Source organism: Pleurodeles waltl, chromosome 7, assembly GCF_031143425.1.
Source record: "Pleurodeles waltl isolate 20211129_DDA chromosome 7, aPleWal1.hap1.20221129, whole genome shotgun sequence".
Lineage (NCBI taxonomy): Eukaryota > Metazoa > Chordata > Amphibia > Caudata > Salamandridae > Pleurodeles > Pleurodeles waltl.
The window spans coordinates 1,455,740,412-1,455,758,533 of NC_090446.1; the positions used below are offsets into that span (position 1 = coordinate 1,455,740,412).

Here is an 18,122-nt window from a genome sequence, read left to right on the forward strand (position 1 = left end):
GCAGTCAGTTGCCACTAGGTGGTGGTCTTTCTTCCACCACAGCAGCTTTCCTCCAGCTGTGGGCGCAGTGATAGGTGCATGAGGGTGGGACAGCACTCGAAGTGGTGCAGCAGTGTGCCTCCGACAGCAGGCTCATGTGGCTGGCCGCCTCTCACCGGGCCGCAGCACCTCTTCACGTAAGCTGACTCCCCCCTTCCCGGACCAGGTAAGTGACTGTGGGATTAGGGAAATGTTAATGCCAGGGCTGCTTCTTCGCGTACACACCGCCCCCAGGCTCCTCACGCTGGTGCTGGCTTTCACTTTGTGATGGGTGGCAGAATGGCTTGCATTTCTTTTTCTTTTTAACTGATAGTCCCCATCGGGCTGTAAAACGGGAAGACCGGTTGAAGGGTGCATCACCTCACTGGCTCCCACTTGGACCATCAGGTTGGAACGCAGCCACGTCCCTCCAAATTCCAAATGCAGGCTCTGGAAAACTCACTGGCTTGGGAGCATGGCCTCTTCGGAGCAGCGGGGGGAGTACGCGGTGCCACACGCTTCCTTGCACAACTCAGCATCTCGGCTCTGCAGGTGAGAGCGGGGTGTCCTCCGGCGTGGGGCTCACTTTTCGCCCGACTATGTCTAGCTGTGCCTGGCTGGGCAGTTTTCTAATGCCGCAGTGGCCCCGATCCTCTCCTGATCCATCCCAGCGTTTTCTCCAGGGGCGGGGCCGTAATGCTGTACACTGTCTGTCAGCGGCCCCACCCTTCAACAGTCTGCGAGCAGATACTGCATTATCTCGGTGCCTCTCGGAATTGTCCAGCCCTTACAGTAGCAGCTTCTGGCAGCTTCATCGTTGTTTTTTTTTTGGACGGCCCTGTCTCACCTTGAGCGGCTAGCACTGCATTCTCATTGTCATGCTGCTCACCTAGTCCCTCAGCCGTGCAGTGGAGATGGGGCATAAGAGTTGCATGGTCTCCGTTCTCTCCTCTTCCCGGGCCAGTCCAAGGGTCGCCCTCTCCCTGGGGCAACATGCCCCCCTTCAAAGGCGGGCAGTAGTGGTTATGGCGCTATCTATCCTCCTTATCCACGCCAGATGAGGCACAAGGCAGCATGGCATGTGGGGTCGGACCCCTCGTCGCCAATGTTATGTCGTGGGCCCTAGGCCCACATGCTGTGACAAATGATTGACACAGATACTAAGATGATGGTTACTCAAGCTAGGCACGTGCACATGCATTCAGGCTCTTATTGGCCGGAACACCTGTGTTGGATGGGTGTGGAGTGGAGGTTAAGTCCAGTCCTCAGGGAGTGGCTGGTGAAAATACTACATGCAAAGATGCACCAGCAGGACACTACAGTGGGGAGGAGGGGCCTGGACTTGCGTTGGTCCAGCACCACTCCCCAGAGAACTGTTCAAAAGCAGGATGTTGTTATCTAGTTGTCCTAAGGACTGTTGCTTTACTGAGATTCTTTCTCTGAAAAGCTGCTGAAAGCCATTCACAAATACCTTCAAAAATTGGCACTTCTTGGATTTACTGGCAGCAAAGCCAATGGGTCTTGCCTTGGCAGGCTTGTGCAATTGTTAATTTTATTTATATATTGGCAATGGGCTGGTTTATGAATGAAACTGCCTTTTGTGTCATTGATGGGTTTAGACGATCAGTAACTCATCATTCATATACTGTCTGTCATCTTTAAACTCATCCATCCACTAAATCATTCTTGAATTCACCCTGTGACACACACACAATAAAATACACACAGACTCAAGAACATATGCATGATAAATTAAAATAATGGAAGTAGAAACAAATGCAGCCATCTAAACACGGCGAGCATATGCTTGCAATAACAACAAGCATTTGCAATGCAACGGGTCTCGCGTTTGCTCATGGTAGAGCTGATCGCGTTGTAAACTCCTAACCCGACTTTTCACCTATCGAGCAAAAGTGCGTTTATGTACATAACCCGAAAAAGTGAAATTAACTATGTAAAGCACTCGACTTCTGCCAAGCGAGATCGCGCTCGTAAATTAGAGAAAAAGAAGTCCTCTAGCCCGATGGAAAACAGCGAGCCTCGCATGTTTTCTGTACTTGGTCGCTGCGCTCGAGGAGGGCTAGCCACCGGAAAAGGCATGAGTTATGCGTGCCTATGACGAATGAAAGCAAGCAGTTTTTATTAGGCAAGCCCATGAACCAATAAAAAACACTGACGTGACGTTGACAGGGCCCGAGCCCTTTTCTAAACACTAAAGCGTCTCTTTGCGATACGCATGCGCGAGCGCATGCAACGCAGGCTCGACCCTAAAAATGAATATATCAGTGCTTGTCTGTCTTGCAGAGCTTTTGTAAATAGTCTTTGTTTTGAAGTTCCAGCTTGGCATCCACATTTCAAACCAACATGCTGTAATGATAAAACAATAATACACTACGGACAAAAGCATTCCATAAAGGTATCCTGGCTTAGAAGAAGTATCCTGATGAGATGCTGCTTCCAGCAGATGAAATGAGCCTTAAGCAAGTGACCCGTTAGCACTGCCTGGAGCATGAATTATTATCTTAAGACAATAAAACAAAAAGAGAAGGAAGGAAATCAAAGGGGAAATATAAAACTACAGTACAGGCTAAGCAGCCCTTACACTGAAGCGTACTCATTTTCAGGTAGATGTACAAATGCAATCAGAAAATGCTGCCATTTACATGGCACGGGAGCGAACAGCTGATGTGTAGTAAACTATTACCCCATTCAGTACACTCTAATAAATTGAAGCAGAGAAAAAAATTACATGTATGGATGCATATTTATCCACATGGAGACAGCTAAGAAAAGATCCTATCAAGAATTGTTACAGTGCAAAACTTATCCCTCTAGGGTTTGTCCCGGGGCAGTAACCAACACCAAAAGCTTTCACTAAATAGGTAATCTGTAACATTTCATTTACAAATAGTTATATCTAGGCTTTAATACATAGCTATCACAATCCATCCTTAAATACCTATTGATATCGACACGCTTTTTACAATCACTATGTCAGGCCTTCTTTATTTATCATAATTTATCATAATAAACAGGTCCGACCTATAGCATTGGAAATGCTAGTGAACCAATCAGGCCTCTAGCTGTTATCATTGGCTTGTCACCATAACTGACTCAGACCTAATATGTTGGTTGTAAGCCTTCCCACAAAGCAACCATCAGGTATAGCATAATAAAATTACAAATATGTTCACAATTGTTAAAAACAATATAAAATCCCCAGTAATAGAGCTGTACAAGGATTGATATAGTGCAAATCGTCTATCCCCATAGTTTGCTTGGGTGGGTCACCAACACCAAAACATCTGCATAATAAGGTAATTATTTCATTATTCCATGTGGCAGAGTACTTGCCTTCATACTTTAGTACACAGTAATAACAATTCACCCGTAAAAGATTATTGCCTTTTGCATATGTTTTTGACAATAAGTTAGGTCCACTTGGTTTGTCACAACTTTTCCTTATAAATAGATAACACTTAGAAACCTGACCTAACTTTTTCCAGTGTACTGATAAGGCCTCTAGGTTCTGCCAATAACTAAACATTTTATACAACTGAGTCCTACTGAAGTGTGCACCTATCATGCATATAGGTGTAAAATTACAAATATGTGCAAAATTACAGTTGGAAAAACAATATACAACCTCCCTCAACAGGCCTAACAAAAATCACCAGAGGGAAATTCTGCTCTCAAAAGCTTTGCCTAGTATGTTAATCTGTTAGATTCCATGTCACCAAATATCTTTCTAAGTCCATTAACATAATATGACAACCTCCACTGTTAGAGGCATATTGGATTTGCCATATACATTTCACAAGAAATAAGTAGTCTATTGCTTTCGCAATAACTTTTCATAATAAACAGGCCACACCTATTGTATATGGCGTAACATTTTTCTGCACACTAATCAAGTCTATAGCGCTGACTTGTCACCCTAACCAGCTGAGGCCTACTGTAATGAGTGTAAAGTTTCCCACAAGGCAACCTTCAGGCCTACAGTCATAAAATTGTAAATGGTTACAAAATAATAGCTGACATGACAAAATACTATCTATTCTAACAGGGCTCCTCGAGAATTTACATGGTGCAAATCTTCTTTATCCATAGTTTGTCAGAGGGGGCAACCAGCATCTAAACCACTGCCCAATAAAGTAGTGTAGGGCACTGGCTCTCTATATGGTGCATTAAAAATACATACACATTGCAGAGAGTCCAGTAGCACCCAAATTGTCTGACAGATGCAAAAGTAGATAATACTAATGCTTTCTTTTGCAGTAGTGTGGGCAAGTATTTCGGCTTATCAGAAGTCAGTGCAAAGCATTTGTTGTACTCACAGAGCCAATAAATGAGACACATACTCAAATAATAAACCCATGACCAATTTAGAAAAACAACACATCTTTTTTTAGATGTGTTTTGAAATCAAGACCTTTGTGAAAGAGTAAGTACTGCTTTTGTTATTACTTCTTACAGGTAAGTAAACAGTTCAAACCTGGGCGCTTTTATGCACAATGCAGTCTTATGGAAGGAAGAGTCAATAATGTATAAAGGTAAGTGCAGTCGGTTTCAGGGGGTTTACCTTCTTGGTTTAGAGATGTAGGGACCCAAGATCCAAAGTACTACCAGCAGTTTGTCGGGAGCTCCCCAAGTTCCACCGAGAGCAGCATGCTGGTGTGGTTGTAGCTGGGCATGTTACAAAGAAGGGGGCACCTGGAAGCAGGCTGCAAAGGGGGACTTGAGGAAAAGTCCAAGAGCTCCCAAATGGGGGCTCGGGTCATGGGGGCTCCTAGAGTAAGGGAGCACAGCCGGTTCTGTGGAATCAGGGTCGGGCGGCTCAGATGCAGAATGGGTCGGGCGGCTGGGCTTTGTGCACAAAGATGCTCCTCGTGGGTAGGGGCCAACAGCTTGCAGCAGCAAAATCAAGACTGATGGGCCATTCACGAAGTTGGTTTCAGTGGTGCTGATGTCCCTCAATGGCTGCTTGGTCCTGGTGCAGTGGGAATCCGGTATGGACTCTCACTGTTGGTTCTTGGTTCAGGGTCCGGTACCCCAGGGATTAGTGCTGCACGGCTCTGGTTCATCCTGGTATCATCACACTCGTTGGGGAGACAGTCCTGGTCCTCCAGAGTACACGTACTTCCTCTTGGTTGTCTGCTGTGTAAATCGGGCCAGGGAGCTGCGAGGCAGTGGACCGAACTCTGCTTTTCGGTGCCTGCAGACTGCAGGAAACTAGCTTCTCTACTCCAAGGGATACTGGCAGTGATCTGTGAGATGCTGGCTTTGTTAGTTCTCCAGCTTTGCAGGATGAGTCACTCTGTTGCAATTGTTGACAGAGGTGTGGGCAGGCAGGGTTTTGTGCTAAAAAGTCCACAGATCTTCTGCTGTTCTCGCCGGACAGTGACTCTTCTTCGTCCATCTTCTCTTGACCCAATGAATCTGAGTTCCTTGGTTAAGGGGTCCCACCTAAATACTCACTTAATTTAGAGGTGTTAAGGGGAGTACAGCGGTGGCTGCCGCAAACCTCAAGGGTAGGGGTGGGCGGGAGGAGGGATGAGAATAAGAAAAAAAAAACGTATTACTTCCTGTCACTGCCAACTCGTGCCGATTCGCTCATCGCTTCTCTTCTTCGGGTGTTCCAGCATTCACTGGGAGACCAGCACGGGCTCCCCTGCAATCCTGGTGCTGCTTTCATGCTAAACCTAGCATGAAAGCAGCGTCAGCATTGGTCTGAGTGGCTTGGATTGCTGCTCAGACACAATGCTGGGGTCTGTGCAGTATCTCAGGCCCGCCTGTTCAACAGAACTGGGCTGGAGAAACCTAAGTGTGCATGTGTGTTTGGCCAGCCTGAGACGGCCAGCCAAATACACCATCGCACATAGGTGCACTCTCTCTTCATCCCCCCTCCCACCTCCCATGGCCCAGCCCGCCCCTCCCTGAATGTGCTGCTGGCTGAGCCAGCAGCTGATCGATAAAAAGATAAATATCTGTTTTATCTTTTAGCTCCTGGCTTAGCCAGGGGGGTGAAGCTCCTTCGCCATTGAGAAGGAGCAGCCCCGGGAGAGTGCCAGGTAGCAGCCAATGGGTTGCCTACCTTTATGGTGACTACATCCTCTATATATGACCACTTCCGCTGGGAAGTGAGCATAACCCTGACCCTAGAGTGCTAAATCTGTCCAAAACAAGACGGGGTAATTTGAAAAGTGGTGTCCACATCAGCTGGTCCACCTTAGTTTGCGAGAATTGCATTATGTGGGCACACATAGTAATCTTACTAATTTTCCCACCTGTCCTGCGGCCAAGAAGGGGGTCAAGCCAAGAGGATGGTTTTCTCTGCCATCTGTAAAGACATGGGCTGCATAACAAAGGTGACCGGTCTTCTGAAGCTTTCCTCCCTGGAATGCCCATCATGCCTTCAAGAGGTGATAACACCCAGAGGAGGCCTCCAAGAGGCCTTTATGATTGCTGGCTCTCACCTCAGGAGGTCAGAAATGTGTCTAGTGTGGCTGTGCTGGTTTAGACCAGTCAGTCCACATACTAGCAGTTGGGAGGGACTTCTAAGGTGCACATCTATCTAAAATGGCTTCCCTGCCCACTTACTATGTCTGGCTAAGACATAGCTGGGGCGTATCTGCTCAAGCAGATATGTCTTCACATGTGAAATAATTCACCCTGCCTTAGGGCTGGAGGCCTTCTGTAGGGGTGAATTACAAATATCACATGCTGTGGTGGAGGACCTGGCACACGGGGATGTGTGACATGTTGCGTTTTCACTTCTGTCTGCACCAAGGTAGCAGGTGATGGCAGCATTGTGTGCATTTGGTGAGTGGTCCCTGAGGGTGGCACAATTTGTGCTGCAACCCTCGGGGACCTTCTTTAGTACCCCATGCCCTAGGTACCAGGGGTATCATTTACTAGGGACTTACTGAAAGTGCTAAAGATCGTATCAATTGGGAGAAACAACTGTACAATTTAGGTATGGATCTGGCACAGGGGACCTGGTTAGCAGGGACCCATTGTACTTTCAGTTGCAGTCACATCAGATACCAGGCATAAAGTGGGGGCTAACCATGCCAAAAAGGGTGCTTTCCTACAAGTACTCTTTGAGATACCATGTGATAAAAAGACTACCTGAATGCTTTCATTCAAAGTAATAACAACCCACCCTGAAATGTCTATTGTCTTTTACATATGCTTGTCATAATCAGTATGCCGGGCCTTCTGCTTCTGTCGTAGCTTTCCCTAATAAAGAATCCGGTCAACATCCTTTATCTTTACCTATCTAATGCTACTTGCAGAAATAAATTATGTTTATCCCTGTTTAGATTGACAATAGCTAATGTAGGCCTGTATTTCAAAATGTCTGATGTTGTCTACCAACTTGCCATGTGATGCATTATCATTTTATATATAAGATCTTTGGAGTTCTAATTGTCTTACGCAGGAGTGTTGGGCGGCTCAGTTAGGGGAAGGGGTGATGTGTGCGCCGGTGGGGGGTCCAGAGGAGAAAAATTAATTTAATTTAAAAAAGCACTTTCCCGAATCAGTCCGCCGCCACCATCATGCTGCACCTTTTGCCTTCACTGCAGGCACAGGCACAGGTTCCCAGTCTGCCCTGTGGCCAATATGAACCCTGGCAACATAATAGCAGAGTTTGGATTGGTTGGAGTGCCAAGCCAGGGCACTCCAAGGCAGAGTGGGAGTCTCTGCCTGCTGTCTCCAACCTGGCAAAACAGTGCGGGGTTGGTGAGAGCCTAGTGTTCATGTATGTTTGGCTGGCCCGAGATGACCAGCCAAACATACATGCGCATTCCCCTCAGTCCCTGTCATTGCCTGTGGCCCCACCCCTTTTACAAGAAAACAATAATAAACATAATTTATTATCATTTTCCTTCAAACATTTTGCAACTGCTGGCGGGGGACAACGCTCCTCCGCCTTAGTGGAAGAGCCGGGCCTGGTCGAATGTGTTCATTTGTTCATTTCTTTCTGTCACATGTGAAGAAATGTTTTCCTTATAATTATCATGAAATGTGTTAATGAATAACACGCAGAAGACATCTGCAACATATAACACGTTTATGTACTTGATCTAGCTGCGGACAGTGTAAGTGTGAAGGACACAGAGCGAAAGCCTTTGTAAACCTGCAGAGTATGTCATTGTAAAATCTTGTCTTGCTTTAACCTGATTGGACAACTTTCATGACAACTGTGTGTAGGAGTGTAAAATGTTAGAATTTAGTTTTTAACGTAGTGCAAGGCTGACCTGTGAAAAGTAGAGATTGAGCCTGAGACCTGGATGTACAATGGAGCAGGGAAGTTTAGAGCGCTCTTTTAGTCCCAGAACTGCCTTTTTTTTGTCCTTTCGTTTGAGACAAGCTTACACTGGCTCATCCTCTGACTACATGATTTTGATAACGTTTCATTTGCGCATTATTTGAAGCATACGCATTTTGATTATGATTTGCTACTAACCCGAGTTTTGTCTTCTGAAATAATTTCTTTTAATCACTCTTCATGGTGAATATTTGCAATCTTCCCTGTGGAGCTCATGCTTCACATGTTATTGAATGTATTTGGTTTGTTGCCCAAGCTCAGTTGTGAAACTCGATCAATCCAATAACTCTTTATGGTCCCCAAAATTAGCACGAAGGAAAGCGCTACCACCACCATATTCTAAAAATCTGGTTGAAACGGGGGTTTCCTGTGCTGTGAAGCCATCAATAAATCAGGGTTCAATCAGGGTTATTATAAAGTGTGACCATCCACCCGTGAGGGGCTCAAGACGTTGGGGGGTATTATCGGTGGATTAGTCTAGCCATGCGAGAGACAGATGGGGTGACCAGGTGGCCCGGATTTGCCGGGAACGTCCCTGTTTTTCGCCAACTGTCCCATCAGATTTAGGCAAATTTGGCTTCTGCCCGTTTTTTGGAGGGGTGACCGAAAACGGTGAAATACAATTTTTCAGGTGTTCTAAAGGCGTGCTAGTTAGCAGCTGTTATAAGTAAGACATTTAATTAACAGGTATGATGCTGGCTTTAAAAATTACATTTTATTTCTTTTCATAGTGCCTCTTCTGTGTTCCCATGTTGGTGAGAGCTGTCAATCCACGCCACTCCGTTGATGTAAAATTGTAGTCCTTCTTCTATTTTTGTAAAATGTCCTGGTTGTTGCTTCTCAAGATCTGGTCACTCTAGAGACAGAGTGCTCAAGAAGGAGCAACAGGTACCTCCTACATAAAAGATATGTAACATTCATATCTATGACAGCTTGTTAACAGCAGCATTAGACAGTGATATTCATCAGGGCGAAGTGTGTCAATGGTTCCTTTCACTCCTAACCAGTGTGGGAGAGTTACAGAAAGGTTAGCGCTTACCTTGATGTACCTGCCGTTGTACACACACCCACAGGCCTTCCTGGGTACACAGCGGATCCCGTCAAACGCGTGCCAAGCATCACACTCGCAGCCCTCGTAGCATCGACGTGTACAAGAGGGTGGCCGCAGGAGGGCGGCACAGGTGTGCTCGCAGGTGCGCGTGCAGAGCTCGTAGTGGCTGCTGGCTGGACAGGTGAGGGCTGCAGAAGGAAATACAAGCTAGGAGTTTAGCAGGGCGACCACTGAGAGGCTGTAACCAATCCTAGGAGAGGAGTAGATTTCTTAAGACATTCCCGAGCTGAGATAGCATAACTGAAACCTTGATCTGAGCTCACATCCATGGTCACAGATCATGTTTACCTGTTTGCAGGTCAGCCTGGAAATCACCTAAAATGCTAGGTTGGGGGGGCACCAACCACATCACCCATATATTCAGAGCTACATTCTCAAGACATATATTCATCGTGCACATCCAGTGCACCTGCAAATTACAATATCAAGTGCAAATTGTGTAACCCAAACCCAGTTCCCGATCCTGTATGTGCATTTGCTGGTGTGTATATGCCCCGATTGCAAGCCACAAGCATTTGTTAAATTGCGTTCCAATACATTTTTTATTTCCACTCCTTTAGTAGTTATTGAACCTTAGAAGATGATTTGGTAATGATGACCTTTTTAAGGACTCTCCCCTCAGATCCCATCACCCAAGCAGCTGTATGGATGCATCATACATCAGCAGTCTCCTGTCCCTCCACTCACTTAAATGATGCACCGAGGTGGTGCACTGAGGCATTTTTCGAAGGATGCCTGAGAGTGAGCGTAGCACAGGCTTGTGCACTATGCGCCATTGTGAATCAGGAACTGGAGTTTGGTGAGGTCATAGATTCAAGGCCTTGTGAATATGGCCCCTATGAGGCCTCTGCGAATCAGATCATGTTACACCGCAGCGCTCGCTGCGGCCGCGGGCTCAGGTTGCCGCGGCGCGGCACGTTAATTTTGCCGCGGCCGACGCCCGGGCCGCGGTAGACGCCGAGGCAGACACCCAGGTCGCGGGGGTCGCCGCGGCTCCGGCGAGGGCCATAAAGGCTCCAGGGAGCCGGTCTGGGGGTCACGGCGCTCGCCGCTCCCCCTTTTTCAAGTTCTGCCTTAAAGGCAGACGCGGCAGAGCCTGAAACCCCGAGGGGGTTTCAGGCATGGCCGCACACAGCGCATTATGCGCTTAACATTTATTTCTCTTGCATGTATTCACCTGCCCACCACCACTTACCGATGTTCCTAGGACAAACCGAACCCTTACACTGGGGGTTCTTTATACTTGCCTTTTTTCTCTTCCCAGCATGCTTACCACTTCCTCTCTACCCAGCATGCATTGTCTAACACACATACCTAATTCATTACTGTTTTCTTTTCCCCAATCCAAGATGGCGGTGTTCTACTTCCTGTTTCCTGTTTCCTCTCCAGGGGTATTTAAGGGGATTCCAACTGCCTGTTCATTGCGTTGCAACACTCCTTGGTGATAGTCACGCTCCTATTTGATATCCTTCTGCGAATCCTGTCTGTTCCTGATTTGCTTTGTTTTCCTGCCTTCCTGAACTGCGGTCCTAATACCCTGGTGTCCTCCTTTTCGTTTCAGGGAGTTCCTGTGGAGGTTTTTTACCCTACTGGGGTTTTTCCTCTGGGACTCCTTCTGGAGGGCACGGACTGTAGTGGTTCGCTCATACCAAACAGCACCGTGGCTACCGGAAGGGGTCGCCCCTACCTCGGCCAGAGCAGAACCCGTCGGAACAAGGACCGTTCCCCTACGCCTCTCCGCTCCGAGGGTAAGACCGTTGAGAACCGCGACAGATTGCAACGCCCACAATTCCTGTTGCAGTCCGGAACTATGGATAACCCAGTGGTAAACACGGAACCTACTAACCAGGACCTACTGGCGACGATACAACAACAGGCTCAAGAACTCCAGCAATTACGTACTGAGAATACTGTTTATCGACAAACCTTTGCCTCCAGGACCACAGATGTCCCTGCAGTAGCCGCCTCTACACCTCGATTTTCCGGGGATCCCACCACATTAAAAGAATTCCTGGATGCCTTAACGGTGTACTTTGCCTTTCGCCCCTCGCAATTTGTACAAGATAAGACCAAGGTGGGGTATTTGATTAGTGCCTTATCAGGACCAGCCTTGGCCTGGGCCACACCTCTAGTAACCAGAAACGATCCCTGTCTATCTAATTATTCCACCTTTATCACTACTTTTAAACAGATGTTTGAACGCCCTGGACTCGAGGCGTCAGCAGAAGAGGCTCTTTGCGAAGTCCAACAAGGGAGTCAGGATGTATTACAATACATCACCCGTTTCAGACAATTAGCTGCAGAAACAACCTGGGTGGAACGTACCTTGGTGACACTCTTTCGTAGAGGTCTAAGAGAGGACATCAAAGATGAACTAGTACATTCTGCCAGGATAGAAAACCTCAAAGGGTTGATGGACCAAGCACTAACTATAGAGTATCGGTTAAATGAACGACGAATGGAGAAAAAGAAGAGTCGTTTGCCTTTTCACTCAGTACCATCTCGTCCCTTCGCCCATCGTTCCGAGGAAGCCCGCCCTGAATCCAAAGGGAATACCGAGGAAGAGCCCATGCAGATTGACACAGCTCGCGGACCTCTATCCGCCAGCGAAAGGGAACATAGACGAAGGAAGGGGCTTTGCCTATATTGTGGTGCAGCTGGTCACCTAATTCGCGCCTGCCCCATTCGTCCAACCAAGCCCTTGGGAAACGCCAACTCCCGTCCCCAGTAAGAAGGGTGAGGACGGGATATCGTGATATACCTTCTATTTGCTCTTCCAGGGAGGAAGGAACTGCTCTTTTTCTCTTACCAGTTATCCTCCATTTAACTGATGGCCGTGAAGCAAGAACTTTGGCTTTATTGGATTGCGGAGCCAGTGGCCTATATTTAGATGAAACCTGGGCCAAAGAACAACAAATAACACAAATACCCAAAGAAATACCAGAACAGGTACATACTGTTGATGGGTCACTCTTGGCCTCTGGACCGGTACAATACACCACCCCTACTTTCTGTTTACAGTTCGGTAAACATCAGGAAATTCTCTCGTTTGACTTAATCTCATCACCACACCATGTCATGATCCTGGGAATTCCATGGCTTACACGGCACAATCCTTACATCAACTGGGAAACAAAAACCATTTCGTTATCCTCCCATTTTTGTCAACACCATTGCTATCCGGCCGGGGATTATTGGTCCCCAAAAAGTCTCTCAACAGCACCTGCCCAGGTGGGAGGATCCATTAATGTTCTACAGGGAGTTCCCAGACAGTATCAGGACTATATCGATGTATTCCAGAAGCCAGAAAGACCTGAATTGCCACCCCACAGAGAATACGACTGTGCCATTTCTTTAGAGCCAGACACTGTAGTTCCTTTTGGGCGGATGTACTCCCTCACCGAACCAGAGAAACAAATTCTGAAGGAGTACCTAGATGAGAATCTACAAAGTGGGTTAATAACTCTCTCCTCTTCACCCGCCGGGGCTCCTCTTTTCTTTGTACCAAAGAAAACCAAAGACCTGCGTCCCTGTATCGACTTCAGAGGGTTAAACAGGATCACTATCAAAGACCGGTATCCGCTACCCCTCATCAAAGACATCTTAGAAGCAGTCAGAGGAGCCAAGAGGTTCACTAAGCTGGATCTCCGAGGAGCCTATCATCTGCTAAGAGTCAGAGAAGGTGATGAGTGGAAGACCGCCTTTAGAACACCTTTTGGTCACTACGAATATAGAGTAATGCCCTTCGGACTCACTAATGCCCCGTCCATCTTTCAAAGATTCATGGATTCTATCTTTTCTGATCTTTTGCAACAAACAGTGGTAGTGTATCTTGACGATATCCTAATTTATTCGGTTCATCCAGAGGAACATTCCAAACACGTCCGCCAAGTCTTAGAAAGACTCCGACAACATCATTTGTTCTGTAAGCCTGAAAAATGCGAATTTGATCAGATAGAAGTGAAATATTTGGGATACTGTATAGACCAAACCGGAATTGCCATGGACTCAGACAAAGTACAGGCTATATTGAACTGGCCATCTCCTTCTTCCATCAAGGAGACTCAATGTTTTCTGGGACTAGCCAACTTCTACCGGCAGTTCATAGCAGACTTTGCCCAGAGAACCAGCTTCATTACTCAAACCCTCAAAAAGGAACACCTAAAGAAAGGTTTTTGTTGGACACCAGGCGCTGAGTCAGCTTTTCAGGACTTAAAGAAAGCCTTTAGTCAAGCCCCTATTCTTCGACACCCAGACACTAGCAAACAATTCATTGTTGTCACAGACGCCTCAGAAAGAGCCATTGGGGCTGCCTTGTTACAAAGACAAGACAATGATGACCTAGAACACCCTGTATTCTATCTATCCCACATTCTATCTGATTCTGAGCGAAACTATTCCGTGCTAGAACGCGAATTACTCGCCTTAAAGGTCGCGTGCACTGAATGGAGACACTTTTTGATGGGATCAAAGGAGCCCTTCGAAGCCCGGACCGATCATAGAAATCTACAGTGTTTAAGAAATTTCCAGTGCCAAAATAGCCGGCAAGCTCGATGGGCCTTCTTCTTCAGCCAGTATGATTTCTATATCACCTACATCCCTGGTTCTCAGAACATCCTGGCGGATGCCCTGTCCCGACGTTATCCTGGGTGCGGTGATTCCGCGGTTCAAAACTTATTCGACAACAATAAAATCATAGGGGTAGCACAGACCTTTTTAGATCAAGTTAAGTCTGAATATGCCCGTCTACACGAAACAGAACTAAAGAGGTTACGTCCACAGCTGCACATAGATCATGACTACTATTATCATGATAAGGCCCTGTTTTTACCCACTAAAACAGTGCAAATCGAAGCCTTACACATGTGCCATGATTCTCCTATTGCGGGTCATCGAGGAGTGAAAGCGACTCAAGATCTTTTGCTTCGCTCTTTCTGGTGGCCAACTCTCAAGGCTGACACTGAGGCATATGTGTTATCCTGTCCTACATGTGCTCAAGCCAAGACACCCCGAACCAGACCTGTGGGCTTACTCCGCCCATTACCTGTTCCCCCAGGCCCATGGCTTACCATATCCACCGATTTTATGTGCGCCTTACCTTCCTCAATGGGAAACCACGTCATAATGGTAACTGTGGACTCCTTCACCAAGATGGCCCACTTCACGGCCTTGAGAAAGTTACCCACGGCAAAGGAGTTAAGTCAGGTCTTTACTCAAGAAATTTTCAGGCTACATGGGCTACCCCAAGTTATTATATCAGACAGAGGTCCCCAATATATCTCCCGTTTCTGGAACCAATTCTGCAAGATCTTGGGGATCCAGGTGGCCTTGTCATCCGGGTTCCACCCTCAAACCAATGGACAAACAGAACGACTCAATCAGGGTCTCGAGCAGTACTTACGTAGCTTCTGTAACGCTACACAAAGTAATTGGGCTCCCTACTTACCGCTTGCCGAATTCTCCTATAATAACTCTCTACACAGTGCCTCTAAAGTCTCTCCTTTCTATGGCTCCTATGGTTTCCATCCCAGGGCCTTCCCAACTCCCCTGAGAGACAACTCCAACCTTCCCGCCATCTCCTCTTTCGTTCGACAGCTACGGGGTATACAGCGAATTATCCATTCTAACCTTGTGTCCACCAAGTCCCGCATGAAGACAATAGCAGATAGGAGACGCTGTGCGGCTCCTCTATATCAAGTCCATGATAAGGTCTGGCTCTCCTCTAGATTCCTACCTCTCCGACTCACCCAAAACAAATTCAAGCCCCGCTTTTATGGTCCCTTTCTCATTCTCAAGAAGATCAACCCAGTGTCCATGCGTCTTCGCCTACCTCGGACATGGAAGATCCACCCAGTATTCCATGTCTCGCAACTGAAACCTTACCGTCCTGATCTCTTTCATAGGCAGTTGCCCTGTCCCCCTCCTTTGTTGGTTGACAATGTGCCTGAATACGAAGTGCAGGAGGTCTGTGACTCTCGATTTTTCCATGGGCGCCTCCAATACCTTATTCATTGGAAGGGGTACCCTTTGAGTGAGTGTTCCTGGGAGGATGCCTCTTCAGTCCATGCTCCTCTTTTAATCCGCCGCTTTTTTCGGCTCTTCCCTCACAAACCCGGGGCCTCGGGGAGGGGGCATACTGTTACACCGCAGCGCTCGCTACGGCCGCGGGCTCAGGTTGCCGCGGCGCGGCACGTTAATTTTGCCGCGGCCGACGCCCGGGCCGCGGTAGACGCCGAGGCAGACACCCAGGTCGCGGGGGTCGCCGCGGCTCCGGCGAGGGCCATAAAGGCTCCAGGGAGCCGGTCTGGGGGTCACGGCGCTCGCCGCTCCCCCTTTTTCAAGTTCTGCCTTAAAGGCAGACGCGGCAGAGCCTGAAACCCCGAGGGGGTTTCAGGCATGGCCGCACACAGCGCATTATGCGCTTAACATTTATTTCTCTTGCATGTATTCACCTGCCCACCACCACTTACCGATGTTCCTAGGACAAACCGAACCCTTACACTGGGGGTTCTTTATACTTGCCTTTTTTCTCTTCCCAGCATGCTTACCACTTCCTCTCTACCCAGCATGCATTGTCTAACACACATACCTAATTCATTACTGTTTTCTTTTCCCCAATCCAAGATGGCGGTGTTCTACTTCCTGTTTCCTGTTTCCTCTCCAGGGGTATTTAAGGGGATTCCAACTGCCTGTTCATTGCGTTGCAACACTCCTTGGTGATAGTCACGCTCCTATTTGATATCCTTCTGCGAATCCTGTCTGTTCCTGATTTGCTTTGTTTTCCTGCCTTCCTGAACTGCGGTCCTAATACCCTGGTGTCCTCCTTTTCGTTTCAGGGAGTTCCTGTGGAGGTTTTTTACCCTACTGGGGTTTTTCCTCTGGGACTCCTTCTGGAGGGCACGGACTGTAGTGGTTCGCTCATACCAAACAGCACCGTGGCTACCGGAAGGGGTCGCCCCTACCTCGGCCAGAGCAGAACCCGTCGGAACAAGGACCGTTCCCCTACGCCTCTCCGCTCCGAGGGTAAGACCGTTGAGAACCGCGACAGATCATTAGTGTTAGACCCATGATAATGCTGGAGTATTCGCTTCTGCTGTGACTCCAAGCAGGAAGGCACCATAGCAATAACTGATTAGGGTATGGTAGTTGCTGGAAAGATTTTATCTGAAGTAGTTTTCTCCCAAACTTTCATTATTAATGGAAAGTTGAGGAATATGGGGAAATGCAGTGCTCTCCACCTTGCACGAGGCAGCGGCACAGAGACTGGAATGTTAAAGGTAATAGAGCTCTGCAGCGGTAACCTTGCATGAGTCATTACCACTGTATGTCATAGTTTACTGAAAAAGTCAGAAAAAAATATTACAGTGACATAGTTGCTTAAATTATATTTTGCACCTCCTCGTGAGCTAATTGTTTTTGTGAGGTCCCAGACCAGTTCTCCCCCGCATCGCTCTCTCCTGTTTGCTGCCTCGTTCTCCCTGCCTTGTCCTCCTCCCCCCTGTTTTTCCGAGTGCTTTCCCCTGCTTTCTGCCTCATTTTAATAGCTTTTTCCCTCCATTCTCTGCGTTCTTTCTCCTGTTTTCTGACTCGTTTTCACTGCTTTATTCCCCCTTTTCCTCCATTTCTGAGTGCTTTCTCCTGCCTCATTTTCACTGCTTACTCCCTTCTTTACTTCTGTGTTTCTGAGTGCTTTCTGCCTCGTTTTCACTGCATTCTCCACCCTTTCCCTCTGTTTTCAGAGTGCTTTCTCCTGTCTTCTGCCTCATTTTCACTGCTTTCTCTCTCCTAGGCCTCCATTTCACTTTCTCCCGTTTTTTGCTTCCTTGCTTTCTCAGTTTATTCCTTTTTTCCCAATTCCTGCTCCTATCCGCTGCCTGTTTTCCCGCCTCCCGCCTAGCCCCACGCACCACCTCCCAGCACCCCTCCCACTCTCAGGACCTACTAAAAGGCATGCCCGTCTGCACCAGTCCGCGCCTGGACCGCGCCCAGTGCCTGGACCCCAGGCTGTTCCTCTCCACGAGGAAACACAGCTGCTGACCACCAAGCCCTGGACCCCAGACTCTCCACCAACCACTGCTGCCACTCATCCCTGTGATCCACCAGAGGACCATTCCCTTTCCGACACCGCCACCTCACCTTCAGCACTGAAGCAACCAACGCACCCAACACATCGAACGAGACCACCACAACACAATTCCAGTTCATCCTACTCAATGCACTGTTACTAATTAAACACACCACTGAGGTATGGGACACGATCTCCTCCTTCATCCCGGATGTCATCTTCCTCACAGAAACCTGGCTCAACCCCGCCTCCACACCAGAAATATTCCCCGCTATCCCCAAAGGTTACAAGATAACACACCAAGACTGAACTAACAAGCACGTTGGCGTAATTGCCATCATCCTCAGGGATACCATCCGCTGCACAACATCCCTTGATGACCCAAAACAGGTAATGGAACGCCTCAACTTCCAACTCCACATAGATGGAAAAAGCATCATCAGGGACACCTTTGCCTACAGACCACCAGCACCATGTCCCAGGTTCTGCAATGCCATCCCGGAACCCATCGCCCCGCAATCACTACATATTCCTAGGTAACCTCAACTTCCACCTCGACGACCCCAGCGACTCCAACTCCACGACCTCCTGGA

The 18,122-nt window shown here is 47.8% G+C and overlaps 1 protein-coding gene across 1 annotated transcript in view; it reads right to left on the bottom strand.

Annotated features, from left to right (window-relative positions):
• LOC138246476 (IgGFc-binding protein-like) overlaps positions 1 to 18,122 on the bottom strand; it is a 372,467-nt gene that overhangs the window by 61,214 nt on the left and 293,131 nt on the right. The window contains exon 26 of the mRNA XM_069201113.1: positions 9,393 to 9,592. Coding sequence (XP_069057214.1) covers positions 9,393 to 9,592 — 200 coding nt within the window. The remainder of the gene's footprint in view (positions 1 to 9,392; positions 9,593 to 18,122) is intronic.